The following is a 17,986-nucleotide window of genomic DNA, read 5'->3' on the forward strand; positions in this document are numbered from 1 at the left end:
TTAGCCTATCATGGAAATCAACAAATCAGATCTACTGAAATAGATATGGCTTTCTGGCAGTCACTGTCGGTCCCACTAATCATGGGACTGTAAGAAGCAAAGAACATTGACTCTTCAATCATTCTCTGTCTGGGGTCCGTGTGAGAACATCTGTGCAGCTTTAAAAGCCTCTTTTGCCAGGCCCGAGCCTTGAACCAGTTAAACAAGAAGGCCCCGAGCACTAGTCGGTTAAAATATTGTGGGAGATTCTACTGTGTAGCAATGCTTAAAACCCTGGCTCTGGGCTAACCTCAAATGCTCTGTTCCTCAGTTTCAAAGGAATTTAGCCTGAGCTTGGTTTTCTGAATTACAAGTCCTTCACTCGTCACCACTTAGTAATCTTTTATACTGCTGGCTACTCTAAGAGGTTGCTCCCCTCAGGCACAGTTTAACCATGTGACTTAGCTTCTATGAATAGACTTTCAGTAAATAAATAAGGAAATAGAATATTCACGTTCGTGTTTTCATTGCTCTGGATTGGCTATGCAACCAGTGTTTTCTAATCAGACTTATGCATATCTTTCAGAAACAACAAGGGTTTATCCCAGTGCTGCAACGGCACGGATGAATTACTCAAAAATTCCACAGTCACACACAAAAGACACATTTCTACAAAATATTTGTGTTCCTACAAGACTGAGAAACAAAATTAGCCAGCATCTCAGAGCTGGCTAAGATCAATAACTTCTCAATCATCTAATCAGCATAGGAGGTGGCACTCAGTACTTACTGGGCTGAAAAGATCCTGCATTTTCTGACTGTGTTCAATGTAGGGGGTCATGAACTTGGAAGAATCCACCTTCTTCCGGATGACCTTCTTCCGCTCCATCGGTTTTGCTGGTGGTGGCTGTACCAGCGCTGGTGTGGAAGTTTCTGATTGGCCATAGTCAGATGTCCTTGTTGTCGTAGTTTCATAGACTTCTGTAATTGTCTGAGAATGAAACGTGGTTATGAAGTAAACACTAATACCATGACTTTGGTGTATACTGTTGTAACTTCAGTCACATTGACCTTCCTGGTGTTCCTTTTCCATTTACAAGGCCAGCCAAAGCATGAAGATATACACACACACACACACACACACACACACACACACACACACATATATATATATATATATATATATATATATATATATATATATATCCGTACATCCATATGAAGGCATGTAACACACATCAGCCTGGATAATGATTGTGACATCATCTGTAAACTGTATTTTCAGGGAGCTAGTCAAACACCTCAATGGAGTATAAACAAAATCATAAGTAAAATAGTCTTAATCATGTCTTCTTAAGTGATGTTAGGCTGTAGCTCAGTGGTAGAGCACTTGTTTAGCATGTACAAGGCCCTCTATGTTCAACCACCAGCACCGTTAAAGTAAAATGAACCATAAGAATCTTTCCAAGTGTCTAGCTCAAGAAAAAGCAAATGAGACTGAATAATAAAATGTTATTAAAAATAAAGCTTAAATTCTTGATTTTCTTTTAAGTGAGTAAGAAAGACCAGCTTCATTTTCTAGAGGCATTAGTCATCTTGTATAATATGAGACAAAAAAAAAAAAACCCTCATCACATCAGTATTGTAAGTATCAGTCTTTTGAATTAGTTCATTACCTCCATTTACAGCACACACTAGACTGCCCTTTACACTGGGGACCAGAACAAGGGTGACAACACAGTGGACAATCGTCCTCTCAACAGTCTTGTCTATGCAGTAGGCGGGGACCGTTGTTTCCCACAGCCGGCTGTCACGGAAAAACTAAGATTCAAAGTTTGGATGTAGTCCAAGGTTAGAAATATGGTAGGTCCACCAGGGAAGAGGAAGAGGCAGGGGCTCCAATGTGCTGTGTAAGATCTCGTCCTTCAAGGCCAAGACCTCCGCTCCCAAAGGCAGAATTCTAGCGTCAGTGTGGGGAAGAGAAACCCGCTAAGACAACCGTAGACCTGACAAGCCCCACTGGAACTGACGGCGCTCTGCCTACCATTACTACAGCCTGACTGACTATGAGAACCCCATCAAACCACCAGTGCCAGTTTTTAATCCAGTCATGGGCTCTTTAAGCCAACTTCACAGTCTGCCACTTTTATCAGTATTTGTCAGGCTCAAAGAGAAACGACTCCACACAGAAAATAAAGCATGGGGTTGGGGGATTCCAAAATCGGAACTGTTACAAAAATGTATTCTCTTGGGATTCCTAAAGTGGCTTGTCACTAAGCCACTGGGGACAGTGTCTCAGGAGTAGCACCCCTGGTGGCTGAGACCTTACCCTACAAGTTATAATTCCATGCAATTAAACAGCTAGACTGTGCCACTCAGAAGTCTCCTGAGGCAGCCACGGTTACGACCTTCCTTCATACCATCTATACAAAAAAATGCCACAATGTACATCAAGGAACCAATCCTTGCCCTCTTGCATAAGCAGAGCATAAAAAAAAGTGAATTATCCTGTCAAGTGCAGGGTCTGTTCTTTTACCACCAGCTTCTGGGCACAGGCAGGCGAATGAGCTTCCTAAGTGAGTTTCGCTTTCTCCATCTTTCCAGCGCCAGGAGTATGAGAGAGGAAAAAGGCTCTGACGAGAATCAGACCATGCGCGGGTGGGCTGAGTCTTACCTCTCCCGGCACCTCCTCGTAAACTGTCTCCTCGGTGTAGTACTGTAAACAGAGCACAGGAGTGTCAATGTGGCTAGTAGAGCAGCCAACAGCCAGCCCTCCCCTGCCTCCGCTGAACCTGTGAGCTGGCTTCCCGGGCTGAGTTGGCACTGGAATATCTGCAGGGAGGAAGGAGTGAGGGCCTGTTCATAGTCTGGGGCTACTGTCACTTAGGAAGGTGGAGGAAAGCTGCAGTGGACGTGTCGGATCTAAGAAACAGATGCAAAGTGTCCAGCAAGGTGAGGCAAGGTCTGAGGTGCCTCTTGGCACTGGAAGCTATTTCCTGGGGCAAGAAACATTTGCCTCTTATAATTTCCATCCTGGTTAGCTTTCTGTTGCCCTGATAAACTCCATAACTAAAAGCAACCGAGGGAGCAAAGGATGCATTTGGCTTTCATATCCCATGACAGTCCATCCTCAGGGGAGGGCAGAGCAGGAAGCCAAGCAGGAGCAGAGGGCTGAACCATGAAGGAGTGCTACCTACTGGTGTGCTCTCCGGCATCTCTCAGACTACTTTCTTTTACAACTCAGGACCACCTGCCCAGGGCTGGCTCTGCTCACAGTGGACTAGGCCCTTGCACATCAATCATTAATCAAGAAAACACCCCCACAGACTTGCCTACCAGACAATCTGATGGAGGCAGTTCCTCAATTGAGGTCCCCTCTTCCCAGGCGGCTCTATTTTGTAGACAAAAACTAACCAGCACAGTATTTGAGAGAATCTACTTAGAAAAGAACACAGTAATACTATCTCGAGGATGCTCTGTGTGGAAAGAGAAACTACGATAGGACTCGCTGTTTACTAATTATAAAACGAAAGGGAAGCATACCGTGAGGAAAATTTTAATAATAGTCACGTCTCAGTTATTGCCATCTCCCTCGGACTACTTAGAGTCCTCTGGAGTGATGGCTGCCCCTTTTCAACAAAGGATAGCCTACATCCAGTTCGGATGCCTGCCTGCCTCCACCGAAGCACCAGGTGATTTCGCTAGCTTAGCTGGGGAGGCCTATCTGTGGGAAGGGAAGAGGGATGCTCAGGTGACAGTTGGTGAAGGTCTGGGAAGGAAGGGGACAGGGCACGGCTCCCCAGAGACTGCAGGGGAGTGAGTTTGTGCTGGGCCTGCAGCCCGGATCTGAAACCCACGATGGTGTTGTTCTCTGACATCACGAGCAATAAATAGATACAGAGAGGAACTGGCTGACATTTTGTCTCCGACGCCTAAGGAGAGTGGAATCCTGCCCCAGCCTCCCCCAGCTTCTGCTGGGCACACAGCGGGAGTGGCTCCTGCAGGCCAGCACACAGAAGAGAGGGTACAAAGGAAGTTCTTGGCTCATTTTTCTCAGGTGGGGAAAAGCGTGGAATTTTATGCTTCTTTTCTTTTACGCTGACACCGAAAAGCTTTGGGGGCAGGGAGGGGTACACCGACGCAAAATCCTCCTCAGTGCCCTACTTCCTTTTGCCCTTGGTTCCTACACTCTCATTGCCACGGGCCATCTAGTCTCTTCACCGTGGTTATAACTATATAAAGCTCACTTAATGCCCCTTAAGCTTGCGCTTACTTTCCATTTAAAATTTAACTTTCGTGTGTATGTATCTTTCCATATAGCAACACCACATGCTCTCTCAGGACAGAAGAGAGCTCTTTTACCCCTGTGACTTCAGCACAGGACAAAGGCCATTTAGACACTTTAAGAAATATTGTTTGACACTGAGGGCAAACGGAGCCATTCCCCTGGTCACACAGAGCCTGAGTAGCCTGCAAAGAAATATTAAACTACAATGAATGATCTCCATTGATTTTAGATTTTCTTAGCATCCCAGGAGAAGCAGCTTTGGCAAGCAGTGCGCTTTCACCTTTACTGGATCTCACAATTGGGAAATCGATCTTGGAAATAAGCTCGCAAAAAAATGCAGCATTGTCCAAGTGCTTGGCATTAACTTGAATGCTAAATCTTATTTTTTTAGAGTTATATTGCTAATTAGGCTGTGCGTTATTGCTTCTTTCTCCTTCTACATTTCAGTCTGTATAGACAGTGCTAGTATAATTGTATTTCAGGTATCTGAGATATGCATTTGAGGCTGGTTATTGTTTTTAAGGCACTTCTCTTGAATTTGTCACTGCCCCATTCTTGTGATCTTTTCTGAGACCAAAGAGACTCTCCCAGAAAGGCCCCTGCTGGTCAGACCCGAAGCAGTAATGGGAACAAAATGGCAAGGATGGAATGCCTAAAATAGCCCCTTCCATTTTTGTGACTAGTAGACTCAGTCAAGGCTAACACTAAGCACAGTGGCCAAGATCACGCGAACACTTAGGAACAGCAAGGGGTAGTTTAACTGGAGGCTTGAAAGTGTTCCTTTTATTATCACCATAGAAAAGAAATTAATCATAATTATAACTTAATTTATAGTGTGTTTAATAGGGATAGTTCTGACTTTTAGGAACTTACATTAAAATGTTCATTAGTGATGGCACTATCCATGAGAAGAGGTAGCCATCAGCATATAAGCCAGAGAGGTTAAATACTACATCTGTCAGATACATTCTGGCTTTTATATGCTTCAGCAATAAAGGAAATTTTATTTCTAGAATAAAATTTTTTCATTGCCTATATAAAGACTGATTAGCAAGGGTAAATTTTGGCACATTCATCTGAAGTTTTGTTTGGGGCAGTCATTAAAAATGAACACAGATTTTTATCCATTTAGGTTAATTGGAACTTTCTAGGCATTTTCGGTTTCATATCAATATTCCCCACGGATTAGCTGCAAGCCTCTGGGTTTCTGCTCTAGAACATAAAGGTAAAGGCAAGAGCTGATAAGGAAAAGTAATACTGTGATTGTAACTACGTGATACTAATGTGAGGCACACAATTAATTCTGTAAAACTGCCAGGTAGCCGTCAATGATGTGGGCGGATATTGTCAAGACAGCCGCGTGGTCCTAGTTCTCAGTCAAGATTCAAAAGCTAGTCTTGTTTATTCGCTTAAATATGATGGAGTCGGTGGCAAAGTGGCTCCAGCTCTTGCCGTGACCTTCATGAGTCCACACATGTGTCTATTAGATCGTGGGCACACACACACACACACACACACACACACACACACACTCACATGCACGCACGCCTAGCTCACAGATGGCTGTTCCTGTGTGTAACACACACTCCCTGTGCAATTCAACGAACTGAAGCAGAATGAGAAGCTGTGCATTCATTCCCTCTCTCTCGGTACAGATGCTGGGAAGCATGCACAGGGCCCTTTGGTCATTGAGGTTGGGAGGTAGGAAAGCCATCGGTTTTAAAAACAAAACCTACCCGCACCCACACCTTGGTTTTTGTTTGTTGCTGTTTGTTTACGAGGGTTTTTTTGAGCGTTTGAGAAAGAATAAAACTGGGAAGTAGTGATATTCCCTTTCACTTCAGGTCTCACATCCTTACTGTGAAACTGAACATAAAATATACCTTTCTCACACTTTGATGATGACCCTTTGGGAAGTTATAATAGATGATGTGCTCTTTCAAATGACTGATTCCCCCACAGCCTCCGGCTGTCACTACCTAAGCGCTCTGCTGCCTACTGGGCTTTCTTCTTACCTCTATCACCTCCTCGTATTCTTCCTCATCCGCCATTTTTCCAGAGTAGTAGTGGTACCTACAAACTTTCCATATTCCATACAAATGAAAATATATTAGTATTTTATTATAACACCATAAAAGAATTTTAAAATCAAGACAGTCGCCGGGCGGTGGTGGCGCACGCCTTTAATCCCAGCAGTCGGGAGGCAGAGCCAGGTGGATCTTTGTGAGTTCAAGGCCAGCCTGGTCTACAGAGCGAGATCCAGGAAAGGCGCAAAGCTACACAGAGAAACCCTGTCTCAAAAAACCAAAAAAAAAAAAAAAAAAAAAAATCAAGACAGTCAAAGTGATTATATATTTTTGTGGGTTAAGGGGCACTTAAACAGATTATAAAAGAAAGGGCTTCCCCCTCCTGGCTCCCTCAGTGATACGCTGAGCAATGCTACCCATACACCCATACAGGGGTCCTCCAGCTCTAGTTTTAAAAGGAAGTGAGGCAGTTTGGACTCAAGAGATAGAATTTAAATGACCAAACATTTAGAGAGAAAATATTTTGAAGCAAAAATTTTTTAGCAAAAGGAGCATTAGTGTGGCTTTCAGTAGCTGGAATTGTGCCTCAGAAACCCCAAGTCCTAGAAAGGCTAACTTAGTATTCTGCCTTGATCTAGAATGCTACATGCAATATCACTTATATTATTAGAACATCTAGCATAAATCTGTCCATAAATTTTAAAATAAAAGTAGAAACCTCAAGGCAATGGGGTTATTTCCTTCGGAAAAACCATCAGTTTTCCGTGGGTATTTTTTTTCCCTTCTGTAGCTCGTGTTCAAGCCTGAAAAACAAGAAACAAATTAAAGCATTGGTTGAAGTACATGTCTGCTTGTCCGTCTTTGGCCTACATTTCTAATTCAGGAACTGGGGAAAGGCTAAAGGCCTTTTGGCCTGACGCCAGAGAGTGGCTGTGCCATGCACCCGGGTGACGTCTGGGAGCAGCTGTCCTCCTAGGGACGCTCCACTGTAAACCAATACCCTGGGTGGCTGGTTTTGTTAAGCTAGCGAAACTGCTGGTCCTTCTGAGGCAAAGGAAGCTCTGTAGGGCGAGATAAATATAGGAACACTGACCATAGAGCCTTCTTCATAGGAATACATTTAGGACAAAAATGAAAAAGAAAATTGGTGTTAGACAGCCACCTTGGTCCAACAGTAACTGGCGAGGGCAGGACTGAGTTGAATCTCCACGCTCCGTGACAAAGACGACGACTAATGGGGTCTTCCTAGCCACATCCCATTGCTGTTTCCCCAGTTAGGTACTCAGAACTTTGGAAAATAGTTCAAGGGGAGTCATGGAACCTACTCTCAGGAGAACAATCCAGAAGAAGACAATAAATAGGCCTTACCTTCGAGCTATTCGAATAACCCTGGCCAGCAGCAAATCCTCTCCCCGCTCTCCCCTCCTGAGAAGCCCAGGCAAAAGCCACCCCGGTGCCGGCGCTCCCAACTTATCATGTGGCGGGAGCAGCCAATCAGATCTTGAGTTGCTCAAATTTCAGAAGCTAAATATACTGGGTGATCTTCTGCAAACCACCTGTTCATCAATTCCGCTAAAGGATAAAGGGTAACAAATTGCTAGCTTAGAACTATTCAAATGTGATGGAATTTTACCTAACTGCCAACCCGAGAGTCAACTTCAGGCTGAATTTACCATTTTTTGAAGCCTTGTTCCATATCCCACTTGTGCAAAATGATTGAGACTAGGAACTAAGAGGGACTTGGAGGCTTTGACTCTTCTGTCTCTGACTTTACACCATCTGATCTTCCCAGAGGTCCACAGGATTCCTTTGGAATGCTTACTTGGGAGGGACAGGCATATCACCGGTTTGGCTGTGTGAGAAACTAAGGAATATAATCCAGAAATCATGAGGCTGTCAGAAGCAATTTTTTTTAATGTAATGCAATTACAGGTGACAATATTTGGTTCTAACACTGGATGAGATATCCACAAGTGTAATCAGAGTTTGAGCTCATTGATTTCCTGGTTCTTAAGTCAAGGAGCACGGCCAGTGGTGTCCAACTGCTCCTTCTCCCAATTGCCCAGCTGTTGGAAATACAAGTCTTCACCTCTCCATGGTAACGCAGTCACTGATTTCCCATTGACTACCATCTCCTGGAAGCAAAGCATGGATGCTGGCCCCATAGGCTACAGTCATGAACAGCGAACTCAAATCAACTGGAAACCAGGAAATTACTACCACAGTACTACCACAGCAGGAGAAACTGATGTCCTGCCAGGCCAGTCACAGTGTGAGACATTCGCTTGTGCAGAATCATCTAACAGCTGGTCATGGTGGCCCAAGCCTTCCATCTAAATACTTGGGAAGAAGATCAAGGCTAGCCTAGACTAAATGAGACCACATCTCAAAAACAAACAACAAAACCAAACATCAGAAATAGATCAAAACAACAACAAAATCATCCAACAACTTCCTTAAAGCTTGCCTGTGCCCCTCATTCTTCTTTTGTCTTTGATCTTAATCCACTGTTTAAGGTTACAATCTGACTCTGACTGTTCATAGAATGCACATAAACTATAAACTCATGTGGAACAAGAATGTATGTTTCTCTGGCCTGCTTCTGAACTGAGGCTTCAACCCCAGAGGTCTCCTCACTGACACCAATCTTACTGCAACAGTTTTTGGAGTGAAATATTACAAAGCCATCTTGTGCTTCGAGGCTATTTACCTCTCCATCTCCCTTGCTGCAGGATTTGTGGGACAGTTAGTCATATTTAACCTCTTTATCATCTTCACTAAGTATATCAGTTCATCTCACGTGGCCTCATGCATCTTATGAGCAAGTGTTTGTTTATCTGTGTAACATGAGATCATTCACTTGGTGGCTGTAGACTGGAAACATAGCTTCTTATCCAACTTATACTATAGAAAAAACATGCTAAGTCTATGAGTTCCAGCTCAACATGAGCTACTCTTCATCTATTTAAAAAAACAAAAACAAAAATTAGAAACATTATTTCTACAAAATAAAAAGATAGTATAAAACTCCAAAAATGAAACATGGACTCTCTCAAAGGCAGTCAGTGGTAAATTCCAGATATTTCTAAAGGAGGTCCTAACAAATTTACATATATAAACTGCAATAACCTTTTTAATAAAATCACACTAATGCATCTTACTTTATTTTGCACAAATAATTCTATGGAATGGATAGAGTACGGTTTGTTTAATCATTGCTTCATTCATTAACATTTATGTTGTCTTGTTTTGTTTTGACCCGGTTCTTGTTATGTACCTCAGGCTGGGGCCATGCTCAGGGCTTCCAGTCCCAGCCTCCAGAGTAGAAGGTTTACAGGTCTGTACAAGCAGGCATGGCTTGTTTTATGGTTTTATTTCCTATAACAAAATACAACAATACAGCACTAAAGAAAGTGTAAGGCACAGTAGGCACCCCACACATCATGTTTACCTAGCTGTAGGAAATGTTTCTGAGGGATAAATTTCTAGAAACAAAATTACCAAGCCCCAGGTTATAGATAGGCACATTTTGAAAACTGATAACTTTTGCCAAGTTGCCATGTAAAATAGTTCTGCTCGTTTGCTGTGCACGAATCCCAGCTCCCTTAGGGTTATCAGCCTTGTAAACTGTACAGTCTACTGGGGAAATATCCACTTTTCTGTTGTAGGGTGAATGTGCATGTATTCCAGAAAATAATACATTGAAATCTTGTTCCCTAAGATGATTATATTCGAAGGTGAGGCTTTGGATGGTCTCACATGAGGGTGGGGCCTTTGGGGGAAGGGTTGCCATCTTGCCCTCTTCCCACTTCGTGAGGACACCAGAAGCAGTGTACCTCCAGAAACAGCAGCCTCTAAAGACCCAACCCTGTTGGCAGCCTGGCCCAGATGTCCAGTTCCAGAGCTCCATGACCAGGTTGTTTCTGCTGTTTACAAGTCACCCAATTTATGGTCTTTTGTTTTAGCAGACTTGATGGGATCAGACACTATATTATTTTTAAAACTCCATGGCAGTCAACACGGACTCCAGAGGAGTAGAACCCCAAACTCCATGTATGTGCAGAATATCCAGAAGGCAACAAGAAAGCTCATATGAAAATATCTTGCCTTAGACTTATTGAGTTCATTCCTTCCTAAGTGATGAAAGTCCCAAATTCCCAGCTAAATTTGTCTGCTATATGCTGTTTCAACAATTTGCAAAGCTCATAAGAAATAAGAGTCCCGGGTGAGTCTGTCATGTTCTCATCATGGTCACCCAGGAACAAATGTACCAGCGGGCAGTATGTATTTCCCTGCTCATTACCCCAAACTCAAACACTGCCATGCTGTTAGTGAGCTCTGCCGAGGCTAACATAAGCTGTGCCCTCTCACAGTGGGAGCACATCTCTATTTTCCTGGCCTCTCTATGGCCTCTAATGCAGAACAAGAATAAAACAAAATCCTGCCTTAGTGATAGGTTCTTATCGCATGACTTGAGTTGTGGTGGCCCATAGAGACTTCCTAGTGAGAAATCACTCAGGGTCAGAGAATCTGAGCTTGCTTTACCCAGCAGGGCTGCATAAGGAGATGATTTGGCCATGGGTGTGTTTACCAGGTGTTTGGAAGGGTCTACACTTGGCTGTACAGTGTGCTTTGATCTTGCAAGGGAAAGGTCTTTTGCCCCACTCCTTGGCATATTCTAAAAAGCCCTTTTGAATAAAGCTCTGGGCACCCGGGTATTGACCCAGGGCCCTCCCGAAGCTATCCTGTGTCTCTGTCTTCTTATCATCTTCTTTCTACCTAATATTTCCTCATTCCTCTCTCCTCCACCCAAGAATCCTTCAAAAGGTGGGAGCTGGATTTCCACATTGAGTATAGAGTATTCAATGAACATTTAAAACATTTTTTTAATTTTTCTCATTGTTTTTAACCTTCTTTTGGAGTTTTCATTTTTTAACTCCATATTTAGCTGAAATGCCAAAATATCATGAGGCTTCTGAAGCCAGCCAGTGGTTAGTCTAAGAATTAAAGAACTGTCAGGGGTTGCCCACAAAATGTAGAAGAGTTGAGTGAGGCCCTGCAGGTGAACTTCAGGGACCACTTCCTAAACAGTGGTGTTGCGTGTGGGAAGATGAGGTGTGATGGGATGTTGTTATAGGGGCTTTCTGGCAGCAATCTCTTTAGTTTTATATATTTTTGAATAAATTACATATACACAGGTTAGTAATCATAGTGTTCTATAAGGCTGGTGGGCAGATGGTGGTGCTGTTTGGGATGGTTATGGAGGGGGCCTTGCTGGGAGAAATGCATCACTGGGGGCAGAGTTTGAGGTTTTATTGCCTAGACTCATTACTGTTCTCTCTCTCTCTCTCTCTCTCTCTCTCTCTCTCTCTCTCTCTCTGTCTCTCTCTCTCTCTCTCTCTCTCTCTCTCTCTCTCTCTCTCTCTCTCTCTCTCTCTCTCTCTCTGTGTGTGTGTGTGTGTGTATCCTTCCTGTGTGCAGATGAAATGTGATCATTTGCTTTCCTGTCGGCCAGGGTGGCTTCTTGCTCCTTCACTCTGCCTTCTCCGCTATGACTACGTGGCACTGTAGCCCCTCAGCAATGGAAGCCAAAACAAGCCCTTTCTCCCCTAGCTTTCTTTTTTGTTAGAGTATTTTATCACAGCAATAGCAAAGCAACTAACAAGGCTGGTTAATTCGATCAGCATCCATTTCCACTGCCGCACAGTCAATACTTGAACCCATTTCACTGAATCTTTTGTTATATGCCCCTACACACTTAACAAAATGCCCTATATTGCTCGTCGATGACCTCTCAGGCACACATATCATCTCTTCAGCCCCCGCATGGGAAGATGATGCTTTGGCTGACTTTCATACAAGCCCCACCCCCATAGGACACACCCACATGCTCAGCACCACCTCCACCCCACATCCAACTCTCTGTGTGATTCAGAGTGGCAGGTCCACGTCAGCATGGTCACCAAAAGGCTCTTCCCAGCTGATTCCCCCATCTTCTCTTTTTTTCCCGCATGAAGGTTTGTTCCTCTGCTAAGTGTGGTCTTTCTCTTTATTTTGTCGTTTTCTCCCTGACCTCGTATACCAGATAAGCACTGGCTGAGACAATGTTTTGTAGGGTTAGAAATGTTCTGTGGCTGATATCATTATAACGAAGAACAGGAGATTTTGGAGAGATGCGACAGGACAAAGGGAAGAGCTGTCAGCTGGGGCAGTCACCTGGGGCGAAGTGACAGCCTGTAGATGGGAGGAACCAAGGGAAGATAGGGGTTATTCCCGTGGGTTGGTTTGTGCACATTCATCGCAGCATTGGCTCTCCCATATCTGGGTGAGGAGTGTTCTTCCCTTTGTACAGCGAAGACACTTTTCCAGTGAAGAATGTAGGCTCTACTTTTAGTTGGAAAGGATTGATAGAGCCCTGTGCATACTTTTTCTCAATTACCTTCAGCTCAGAAGACTCAGAGTGCCAGAGTGACACGTTTGGGGACAGCCTGTTCTGGTGTTCTTCAGGCCTGTAGATCACAGACTCACCGGAGCATACAAGTGGACATAGAATTTAACAGTTGTTGAATGTGCTTCTCTTTAATTTTCTCAGTCATTTATTTTTCAAAGTGTCGGCACCACTTTACCTCCGCATCAGCCGAGCGCACTTTTCACCCGCCACTACTTAAAACTGACTTCCCAAAGTTCAGCTTCCTGATGGATGGGTAATAGTAAACCCTGCCATTTTAACTGCACTTCTATGAAATCTCATGAGATTGAATAATTGAACTCCTCCCTCCCTTTCTCTCTCCCTTCCTCTTCCACATATATGACAGTGTGGGGTTGAACCCAGAGCTTCATGCCTGCTAGGCTAGTGCCCTGCCACTGATCACACCAGCCCACCCTCTCTGTTGCTTTCTTAGTCGTCAAGGTGTTTTGTTTCTGTGGTTAGACATGTGTCAGCGTAAGACTCTTGCCCATGTTCCTGCTGAATTGTTGGTCTGTAAGTCTCTCCTGGATGCTAAATTGTCTATTACATATGTGGTTCACAGCTTCCTCTCCCTTTGCCTGCTCATTATTTTCGTGTTGATGTTTGAGTTCTTCATTCCGTATAGTCAATGTCGCCAGTGTCCTCTTTGTGACCAGTGCTTTCAGAAAGAATACTCTGTATCTGCAATCACGAAAATGGTTTCAGATCCTCTTCCAAAAGGCTTAGAGTTTCACCTCCACACTGAAATCTTTCACCCACCTGTAAATTAACGTTATGTGGCATGAGGTATATGTTAATCTTATTTTCTCCACTGATGGGCCCTGCATTGTGTTTGGAGCATCTTCCTTCCCCGCTGGCTGAGGTTCCCCCAGCCATCAGTCTTGCCTTCTGCTCCACAAGCTCCTTCTGGGCTTGCTGTCCTCCCACCAGCCCATCTGTCCCCATGAGGTGTGGTGATACATTGTGTACCCTAATAACCTTGCCCGAGGACCAGAGGACAGAGCCAGCCACTAGATTAGACATAGAGGTCAGGCAGTGGTAGCACACACCTTTAATCCCAGCACTTGAGATCTCAAGCCTTTGCTTGGGAAGCACACACACCTTTAATCCCAGGAAGTAATATGGCAGGGCAGAGAAAGGTATATAAGGTGTGAGGAAACAGGAACTCACTCTCTTTAGGCTGAGGATTTTGTAGAGGTAAGAACTAGTGGCTGGCTGTTCTGCTTCCCTGATCTTTCAGCTTTTACCCTGATGTCTGGCTCTGAGGTTTTTATTAAAAGACCATATAAGATTCAAACAACAATGAGGCTTTCATTCTGTGGCTTGACAATGTCTTTCTGCAACAGCAAATCCTTCCATTTATCAACTCCCATGAAAAGTGCGGGTTCTTGCCCCCAATTGTCCCCTCCTCCTGGCAGTGCTACAGTATGCTGGAGTGTGCTGTGATATTGCAGGGCAGGAGCTCTCAGATACTCGCATCTAAAAAGTAACAGTATAGAGTCTACCCGTTATTTTTTGGAGAGCAGGAACTACTTTTAAAACTAATCTCCCACCCAGATCCCCTTTACACCCATTAATTTCTTCACATACATCTTACATGTTAATATGAGTACATTTCTAGCTCTTTATTTAAATTACTTTTCCTTTCTGCTTTTATTACTTGAGAGTCTCACTCTATATCTCAGGTTGTCCTAGAATCCACTATGTAGGGCAGGTTGACCCTAAATTGGTGGCAATCCTCCTGCCTCAGCCTTCCAAGTGCTGAAATTACAGCTGTGAGTCACTCACTAGACTCACCTTCCCAGGTATTGTAGCACATTCGTTGTCTTTGTGAATGAGATTTTGTGTGGAATTTCTTGTAAGTACTATTTATCAAGTTTCTTGTTTTATTTACAGATACTGATTTTCTATTTATAGCTATTATTAACTGTCATGTGATATGCTTTTTTTTTTTCTTCAGATAATAAGTTTCCCAGATGACACAGTAAGCTGGATCAAGCCAAATTACAAGTATAACAACAGGCCTACTGAGGATAAAGCAACTTCTGGGCAGGTTTACTGTTCTCAGAGAGAACAAGGCCAGAGTAGTCACACCCTGAGCTAAGGTAGGAGGCTTTATAGACCTTAGGCGAAAGGTGATGATGTGCCAGCCAGGAGTTGGAACTGTCCTGATGGCCAAAGGCTAAGGCCCTGGGTGGGCAGCTGGGTAGGCTGGTCATGTCAGGAAGGGTTGGACTGACTGCCAGAAATGTGGACTGGGGCTTTTGGTTCCATTCCTTTGTTCAGAGTTTTATTTTTAAGTGTGGGCAGGGTTGGGGGAAGTAGGGCAGACTGGGCTTTCCAGCTTGTGCAGGGGCAAGCTGGAAGCTCCAACTGGATATCATGATCTTCAGAAATGTCAAACACTGATACTATGAGGAGCATCCAAGTTGAATCCACAGCAAAGAACTAGATTCTAAGGGAATTTTAGATAGGACTCTGACAGCTGGAAACGAGATGGGGAAGAACATTCTGGGATGATGGACAGTGGTGGCATTAGTGTTGGGGGTGGAAGGTGTGTGTGGCATGCTTGGGGAAGGGAGGTTAATGTGATTTAGGTTTTGTAAGCAGCTGCTGTGAAGTACCACACTAGAGAAGCCGCCCACTCAGCCAAGCCGCAGGAGGCTGCATCTGACACAGGCAGATTGCTATTGTAGTCTACGGCATCTAAGCTGTGAGTCAGCCAGACATTAGCAAAGTGAAAATCCATCCAAACTTCATTATACAGCACGCATTTACACACATTCACTCAGGAGACACGCAGATTAAATGGCATAGCAGGGAGACAGGTAGGAACACACAGCTCTGTTAGCAGCCAGAAGAGCTTTCTCAGAGTCAATCCTATGCTCTTCGAAGGCTGTGTTGAACACAGTCTGTCTTCCCAGTACAGCCCACTCTTCCTTCTAAGCATTTCTACCTCTTCCTTCTGGAGCTCATGTCTAGTTTCCTTTTCTCCTGTGTCCAGTTGTCATGAGATTTGAACATTATCTAGTAAGTGAGCACTTTCATTATGCTTTATTATTTACAGAGCCCTGACTTTTCCATGTCCCTTGCTCTCTACCCTGACATCAGAACAGCCAAGGGGCATCTTGTTCATGTTTACTCTTTCCCACTCAATCAAGTCCCAAATCGCTTTCCACCCACTTGCTGTCAATTCACAGTTTATTTACGTTTATTACCCTTATTTATTTTACACGCATGTGTATTCTGTGGCATGTATGTGATACGGTGTACATGTAGAGGCCAGAGGACGACTTGGGAAGATGGTTCTCTCCATCCATTCTGTGAGTCCTGAGGGTCAAATTCGGGGTGCCAGTCAGTGTGATGGCAAGTGCCATTACCCGCTGCTGAGCTATTTCACCGGGTCCCACAGTATCTCATTGTTATAATAAAGACCAGAACTTATCAGGGCTTACTGCTCGTCTCTAACCTTACATGTTCACATTTTAAAGATGTGTGTGTGTGTGTGTGTGTGTGTGTGTGTGTGTGTGTGTGTGTGTGTGTAGGTGCCCCCAGAGACCAGAAGAGGGTCTTGAGTACCCTGGAGCCTGAGTTACAGGCAGTTGTGGGCTTCCTAACATGGGTGCCAGGATTCAAATCCTGGTCTCCTAAATGCCGAGCCGTCTCTCTAACCCTCCAACCAGATTTTGCAAATGATGTTTAGAACCTTAAAGTGACAACTCCTAATGAGTTTCCATTGTGAGATGTAAATATAAACCAGAAAAGCCCATTTTCTTGTGTGGCTTGTGAACTAACCGCATAGACAGTACCTCTAACCTTTGTTCCTCACACACAAATTAAATGTGTATATATATATATATATATATATATATATATATATATATATGCATTTAATATGTACACACACACACACACACACACACACACACACACACACACGCACACTTGTATGAATGGGTCTGTCAGACAGTGATTTCCCAGGTATTAGTCTGAATATATCAAAACTTATGTTGTCATCAAAAATGAATCCTAGTGTTTGAAAATTAAACATGTATCTTGGTAAATATGAAGACATAGGCAGCCACTGAATTTGTAATATATAATATGCTTCTAACTGAGATGAAAAAAGTTGAGACAAAATTTTATATAGTCAAGGCTAGCCTCAAACTTCCTATGTAATCGAGGATGACTTAAACTCCTGACCCTCATTTCCACCTCTTGAGTGCTGGGATTAAAGGCATGTACCCCTACACTCAACTTTTTATGTACTTGAGACAGGATTTGCCTCTGTAGACTAAGCTGGACTGGAATGCACTATGTAGTCCAGGATGGCCTTGAACTCAGGGCAATCTTCCTGTCTTAGCCTCTCAAGTGCTGGAATTACAGATGTGAGCTACCACGCCTGGCTATCAATTATATATGCATGCATGTTTAAAATTTTCATACGAGCTGCTATTGGAGTCAGAAGCTGTCATACTACTTATAATGAGCAGGAGAAGCCTGTGTGGAGGAGGTGGGATTTTATAAGATCTTTTACAATGCCAGAGTAAAATTTGTTAGACAAAATAATTTTAATAGTGAGAACTGAGGAAGAATAGCTCTTTTTAAGCTTTTCAACACATATACTCATTGTACAACACTGTGTCACATAAGGACATTTCCATACAAGTAGATTCTGTATGTTGGCAATATGCATTGCCCCCCACACCGCCTTTTCTCTTCCCTCTTGCTCACTATTAGTCCTCTCTGTAACCCTAGAAAATGTCATTCTACTTTCATGTCGTATGCACATATATGTTATGTCTCTATGTAAAATTCAGGAACCGCACATGAGAGAAAACATACATTGTGTTTCTGATGCAATATGGTGATTATATCCAGTTGCATCCATTTCCCCACAAATGATAGAATGTCAGTCTTCTTTACAGATGCCAAGATTTCATCACACACATCTACCACACGTTCTTTATCCATCCCTTTGTTGCTGGGCGCCTGGGTTGGCTCCATAGCTTAGGACTTGTCCATAGCGCTGCATGTGGCACTAATGTGCAGGTGTCCCTGTGATGTGCTGCTCGGAGTCCTTTGGTAAACAGCAAGGTGAGGTACCGCTGGGTTATACGTAGGTCTAGTTCTAGTTTTCTGAAGGACCTCTATTCTTGTTTTTACAATGGCTGGCCCAGTTTCTGTCCTCAGCACCAGGGTGGAAAGGTTCCCTTTTGTCCA

General features: G+C 43.7%; 1 protein-coding gene across 2 annotated transcripts in view; it reads right to left on the reverse strand.

The window, feature by feature from the left end:
• The window catches only part of Neb (nebulin), a 197,974-nt gene extending 191,656 nt beyond the window's left edge, over positions 1-6,318 (reverse strand). For both annotated transcript variants that reach the window (XM_059260462.1, XM_059260461.1), the window contains exons 1-3: positions 6,283-6,318; positions 2,654-2,695; positions 770-970 (exon numbers count right to left, since the gene is read on the reverse strand). In XM_059260462.1, the coding sequence (XP_059116445.1) occupies positions 770-970; positions 2,654-2,695; positions 6,283-6,318 (279 nt within the window). The remainder of the gene's footprint in view (positions 1-769; positions 971-2,653; positions 2,696-6,282) is intronic.
• Positions 6,319-17,986: the final 11,668 nt, after the last annotated feature.

The sequence above is a fragment of the Peromyscus eremicus genome, chromosome 4, assembly GCF_949786415.1.
Source record: "Peromyscus eremicus chromosome 4, PerEre_H2_v1, whole genome shotgun sequence".
NCBI classification, from domain to species: domain Eukaryota; kingdom Metazoa; phylum Chordata; class Mammalia; order Rodentia; family Cricetidae; genus Peromyscus; species Peromyscus eremicus.